This window comes from Monodon monoceros, unplaced genomic scaffold (assembly GCF_005190385.1).
Source record: "Monodon monoceros isolate NGI ecotype Baffin Bay Population unplaced genomic scaffold, NGI_Narwhal_1 Super_Scaffold_2, whole genome shotgun sequence".
Lineage (NCBI taxonomy): Eukaryota > Metazoa > Chordata > Mammalia > Artiodactyla > Monodontidae > Monodon > Monodon monoceros.
The window spans coordinates 23,491,063-23,497,454 of record NW_021703776.1 but is presented as its reverse complement, the minus strand read 5'-3'; the positions used below and the strand labels follow the sequence as shown (position 1 = coordinate 23,497,454).

General features: G+C 38.7%; 1 protein-coding gene across 1 annotated transcript in view; it reads left to right on the top strand.

Annotated features, from left to right (window-relative positions):
- Positions 1 to 2,472: 2,472 nt before the first annotated feature.
- Positions 2,473 to 6,392, top strand: part of SEMA3C (semaphorin 3C) — a 177,637-nt gene continuing 173,717 nt past the window's right edge. Inside the window, exons 1-2 of the mRNA XM_029233741.1 lie at positions 2,473 to 2,702; positions 4,732 to 4,872. Of these exons, the coding sequence (XP_029089574.1) occupies positions 4,770 to 4,872 (103 nt within the window). The 5' untranslated portion in view covers positions 2,473 to 2,702; positions 4,732 to 4,769. The remainder of the gene's footprint in view (positions 2,703 to 4,731; positions 4,873 to 6,392) is intronic.

Genomic DNA, 6,392 nt, shown 5'->3' with positions numbered 1-6,392 from the left:
GTATTTTAACTTGGATATTTTTTCCCAAGACATTTTGATGAGGGCAAAATTTGTAATTAGTAGCCTCGAAATTTAATTGTGTCATTACTCTTGTACATCCATGTAGTGTCCACCTTTCCCAAATTAGCTTACACAATTAGCTCATGTTGTTTCCCACCTGTAAGGACTTTCCCACCTGTAAGAGTCAAAGACTGCATGGGAGAAAAGTAGCACTGGCCAGCAATGTTTCTTATGTAAGTCCTGTCAAGGTGTTTTAGGCTCCTAAGCAGTTTGGAGAAAGGGGAGCAGAGATAAATCTTGCTATGGGAACTTAGTGCCACTCTTAAAATTTCACTATATGGCCCAAGTTTCAATCAAACATGAGAAGTAATTGCGTCCTTGTGCTTGAATCTGCCTTGGCTAATGCCTATCAATATTTTCATGACTTATTTTGAGGTGCGGCCAATGGTAAATGTCTGAGTACTAAGCAAATAGCATTCAGTGTCTCAGTACTAGGCACACAATTCAATTAAATGCATAGAAAAGAAGTTTATTCAAGAAAGATAGAGGGAATCACAGCACAAGTTTCATAGACTGTAGTTAAATCTAAACTATTTGTCACACTTTCTGAAAGCCTTTTGAGTATATATGAGAGACTGAGATAATGCTTTGGGTTTTTATAAATTGAGTTTGGTAGTAAACTCCCCTGTAAAAACACCATTTGACATGCATTTTACCTTGCATTTCTTCATCTCAGTTCCCTGAAACTGAAAAATAAATGTGTAAATATATTCTACTTTACATAGATTTACAGATTAATCAGTGTCTAATGACTCCACATTTTGAAATTAATAATTACATAATTTGTTAAAGCTCACAGCATTCTTCTTTCTTAATGACTTATTCCTTGTCTTCCTAATTTACAAATGCTGACTCAGGCATCAGTAGGAAGATAATAGTGGTCAGTATAACTTGGGTCTTAATCAATTTCAGAAGTATTTCAGAGAAAACCATGCATAGTGCTTACTCATGTTTGCATCTGGTTTTTTGATACTGTCAGATGTTTTGTGGGTTAAATTCATTATTACAAACTTATGTCAAGGAGCTACTCACATTTTTATTGCACTAATTATCACAAAAAATAATTTAACTGTATTAGATTTTTTTAAAAGAACACATCCACTGAATTGGAAATTTCTTTCATAAACATAGTTGTGTTTAAAGATAATATTGGCCCTGGAATATAATTTTTGAACACTTAAATTTGCATTCTTATTTGACATGATCCCTTCATATCTCAGCTATACAGAAAGAGTTAGGGACATGACTTATGTCGACATAACAAGTGGTGCTTAGATACATGAAAGATATGTCTTAATCACTTCTTCACTTCCTCCTACCTGAGATTTAGTTCAGCTGTCCCACTCCATCAAAGATTTTGCACTTTCAGAAGTGTTTTCTATGATAGTTTATAAGAATTTAGTGATCTGCTTTACTTCATAAAGAAAATTATGAGGAACAAGGTGGAGAAATTACACTCCATGTTTCCTCTGTATAGTGACATCTGCTGGGCTGTAGCCCACAGTGATTTTTAAGCAAGTACCTGCTCATTTTATGGAGGCCGAAGCTCATCTCTCCCGAAGTTCAAGTATGTAGCTCATTGTGATCCGGAGAAATAATTTTCACTTAAACATCAAAGTCATTCCAGAGTTTAACAAGTTTATCTGAAAGTAGTGCTGAAATATACCCCCTGAGGCCTAGATTTGTAAACCTCTATCTGCTGGCATAGTTCAGAACAGCCTTCCTTTACAAAACTGTGAAATAATTTCTTGTAATTATGTTTTGGTAATATCTGGGAGGGTGGAGGTAGAGTACTGTATTATGAGTCAACGTGGTGAGGTCAACAGAGTTACTGCCTTTCGGACATTAAGGAAACAATAGGAAACAATACCCATTAAAAGGATAAACATCTGCGATGAGGCTGTTGGTTTATCTCGACCGGTTTTAGAAAATTTTCTACAGGAAAAGAACGAGACTCGTGCCCTTTTAAAAACGCATCTCTTTGCCTTAAAAGGATTTAGTGATCCTTCTCTTGCAAAAGCTGCTTTGCACTTTGATATTTAAGGCCAAGCTTAATCTTGAATGCCTTCCAAGAGCAGCCGGTAACAAACAAAAACCTTGGAGCACACCCTGTTAAGTTGTTCACTCCACTGCAGAGCGCGAAAGCAGCAGAGGTGTTCAGTTCGTCCCCCCAGACTGCTGCGGCGCATTCCTGTATCTCTAGGGCGGCTTGTCCTGGGGTCGGCCCCGCCCTGGCGGCTCCCTGCCACCCTCTCGCGGGCGCGCTCTGGGTGCGGCCTCGCGGCGGGTGGAGATGCGGCCGAGTGTGCTGGGCGGGTGAAGCGAGCCGGCTGGGCGGCGCGCTGGGGCAGCCAGAGCCGCGCGCCGCGTCGCTGTAATCGGACACCCGAGCGCTCGCCCCATGCGCCGGCCACTTTCCATTCACTTCATAGTGCTTGATTGAGCGACGCAGAGCAGGGCTCCCGGTGCCGCGCCACTGCAACGCTGAGGATTCCTTTACAAAGAAACTCAGAGGACCGGGAAGAAAGAATTTCACCTCTGGGACGCCCTAGAAATTACGGTCTTTGGGGAAAAGGACTACAAACACGCGGATCCAAACCTGTAGCAAATTGACTTTTCCGTGCTGATCTCGTCCCACATCGGTAAGCTGGATTCGTTGTTTTCAGCATTACAAATTTAGAAAAATATAACTTTTGGGTCTGGGTATAGACTTTTCACATATCAGTGTGCTCAGGTCTGGATATTTTCTTAAGAGCGCATGCAGTTTGTCATGGAAGTGTTTCCCTTGCTGAGAGCCCGGCTGGAATTGTTTCTTTAGGTTGTGACACCTGCGGAGAGTTTAAAGCTGAGTATTTCCCTGCCTTCTAAGGCAAAATTACTCGAGAGGATTTTATAAAAGAGTCCTTTTCTTACGTGTTATTAGTGTTCAATCAGTACAAGTGAAAACAACAAGCAGCATGTCTTAAGTGTTTGAGTTAAAGGGAAGAAGTCATAAAATATGAGGGGCGGGGGCGTGTATGAGACACTTGGCTTTCAGTCCCTTCTCAGCTCTAGGTTGGCTTGAAATCACATTGCTCTGTATACTCACTCCACTTGACCTGTCATTTCATCTCCAATATTATTCTTTGCAATTTGTGGCATATGTAGCTCTCGTGGAGGCATATCAGATAAGATATTGTTAATAGCAATATGTAGAAATTCGTGATTATTATCAGCCTGCTTAATAAAGAGACAAAGTTTAGGCATATTTATAGCTTTGTGTGGGGGGGTCTTTATACATAAAGTCAACAAAACCAGGGAGTAAATTACTAAGGGAAAGTCACCCTATAAAATCAGTTTTCTTCTAAGTTAATTTAGGGATGACAAGGTGAAGAGGTTGTGGAAGCAGGAAGAAAGTGTTTCTTCTGAAAATTACCAACACAAACATCTCTAGGGTTTCCTCCATCTGTGTGGTAAAAGAAGCATGCAATTTTGTTTCTGCCTCTTATAACATATATACCACCTACGAAATCAACTTATAATTTTTTTTTACAATGGCATGTTCGGTTTAATTGTTCCTTTGCTTCTGTATTACTAAAGCTTTTCTATTGCTTCTGTTACTTTTCAAATTTTAGTGGCATTTCTTTATTGAATAAAATTAGTGGTAAAATTTTAATTTTAAAAGCCACATAATATTGAAGATCAGTATTGTTGTAACCTGTAAAAATAAATTTCTAGATTAAACTCTGTCATGTCATCTTATTGTATAATTGTGGTAGATTCAAAATGATGGTCCTGAGTTTATTTATGGTCCTGAGTTTATTTTGCATATTGTGGCCACTAGAGCTCCTATAGATATGAAGTTACACATTACCTGATCTTTGTTATTCAGACATTAGTTAATAGCATGTGTCAATTTTATAGCTATAGTTTCAAACAGTAATACCTGTCTCTCTGATTTATCGTTTGACATTTTGACAGCCCACTTTCTAGTCGATTTATTTTAAATATGCATTGAGGGATATATGGTTCACTGGATTGCTCACCACTAAGTCATTGGTTTGAATTTGGCACAAATCCATGGTTACCTCATCTACATCATTTAACAGCTGTATGGTCATCTGTATAAACTGGCAGATAACTAATTCCAGTGATCAAGGATTGAGCACTAGTAGATCTCTGTGTAGAAATATCATTTCAGAGATGGTTACTCCAAAAGAGCTAATGAGTGTGTGGAAGTGAATGTTCATGTGGGATTTTCCTACTGCTACTATATTTATGGTAGAAAGAGAAGTTTTCATCCACTAATACCTATTTGCACCATTCTCAAGTCTTTTCAATGTAATGTGTTTTTTAAAGCAAAAAATAAGTTTAAATATTGGCTTTTCCTTTGGGAATCAGTAACTTTTTCCTGGCTGCCTTGTTTAATATTAGCATTATTTTGCTGGAAGATGAAATAATTTCACTTTTAACAAAGACTTCCAGACACAAATGAAATCAAATCCAAATTTTCACATCTAAGAAACAGTCACAGCACCTCCTACTGTTTGCATGACTGTAAAAGTTCAGCTGTGTCTTTTGTGAATAGAGTGCTCTGTCTAGATTGCTGGTTTTGCGTGTTTGGTGGGAAGGGGGGGTGTGCTCCTAAAATGTGAAGTGAAATATAACAAATTTGTTATCTTTATTTTAAAGGTATTTTCCCTTGGATATTAACTTGTAAACCTGAAGAAATGGCATTCCAGGCAATTTGGGTCTTGGTTGGAGTATTTGTTTGTTCTACCTGTGTAAAAGGATCATCTCAGCCCCAAGCAAGAGTTTACTTAACATTTGATGGTAAGAAAGTTGATAAACACTCTGAGGACAATGTTATTTGAAGTATTTTTTCTTATCCAGATTCAAAAATTACTAAAGACAGTAAAATATTATTGAGTATTGATTAGCTTTAAAAATATCTAGTGGACAGCTTTTTGGATGACAGCTATTTTAAATTATTGGTTAATAGACAAAAGCCTCTCTTGCATTTGTTTATGAAAATGCTTGAAGTATATTCTGCCCTTTTTGAAGTTTCTTCTGTGTTTGCATGCACACGTATGAGGAGATGGTGAAGAACTCAAAGCCTAAGGTCTTTGATCTTAGTAGTCACTTGGCTTTGTTGAGGAACACCCCTTAACTGCTAATCCTCATCAGCAGAAAGAGCTATGCAGGTTTAATTATTACAATTTTTTATAATACATATTGGGCCTTAGCCTCAAAACTGGTCTCTCCATACATTGTTCTACTGGTGTTTCTTCTATTTCCATGAGGAGTTCCTGAGGTTGGCAAAGTCTCCTAATTAATTGAAAAGGACCTAAAAGAATAGTCGGAAATATTGCAATATTTTGATTGCTGTTGTATGCAGATGTTCTCTTCAGAAGCTTAGGGAAACGAGTGTGATTTCAAATTTTCACAAACATGAAAGGCTTATGGTCCTCTGAGGGTATGGTTTGCCAAATGTGCGCATGAGCTTTAATGTATATAGTTCAAATGACTTGTAGATGGATGATTTTGGTCAGTCACGTAACGCATACTAATTGGACAGATGGAATAAGAAATGGATCAGAGGGCATCCCTGGTGGAGCAGTGTTTGAGAGTCCGCCTGCCGATGCAGGGAACATGGGTTCGTGCCCTGGTCCGGGAAGATCCCACATGCCGCGGAGTGGCTGGGCCCGTGAGCCATGGCCGCTGAGCCTGCGCGTTGTCCGGAGCCTGTGCTCCGCAACGGGAGAGGCCACAACAGTGAGAGGCCCGCGTACCACAAAAAAAAAAAAAAAAGAAAGAAAGAAAGAAAGAAATGGATCAGGCAGGAAGATCATCCTGCCAGTCAGGTCATTTATATTTTTATTACTTCTTTCAGCTCTGTCTCTGCATAAACCTCAGTGTCACTGGGCATATTTTCATTCATTTGAGAAATAGTATACTCTCAAGCCTTATGTAGCAGGATGTCTTTGAAACTCTATCTTGAATGTCAAACAGCAGTATGACTGACACTTATCACTCAAATGGCTATCCTTTTCTCTTTCTTTCTTAAATCACCAAGTGCTTTCCCCAAGGTCATCATAAGCACTGAAAGGGCCTTATTTAGAACTTAGAGTGTGTGAGCTTCTACTTGTTTCCTTAGCTTCTGAGTTAGGCATTCCCCTCAAAAACCCATGGCTATCCAGTTAAGTTGGGAAGAAAGGAAAAACAGACCTTTGAAGTATCTTTTTTTTTTTTTTTTAATTACTAACAAATCTTGCAGTCTGCCAACACCTCTTCTCCTAAGTTGAGAACTATGAATTACCTAATCAAATAAAAAAGAAAGGCATTAAGGAACA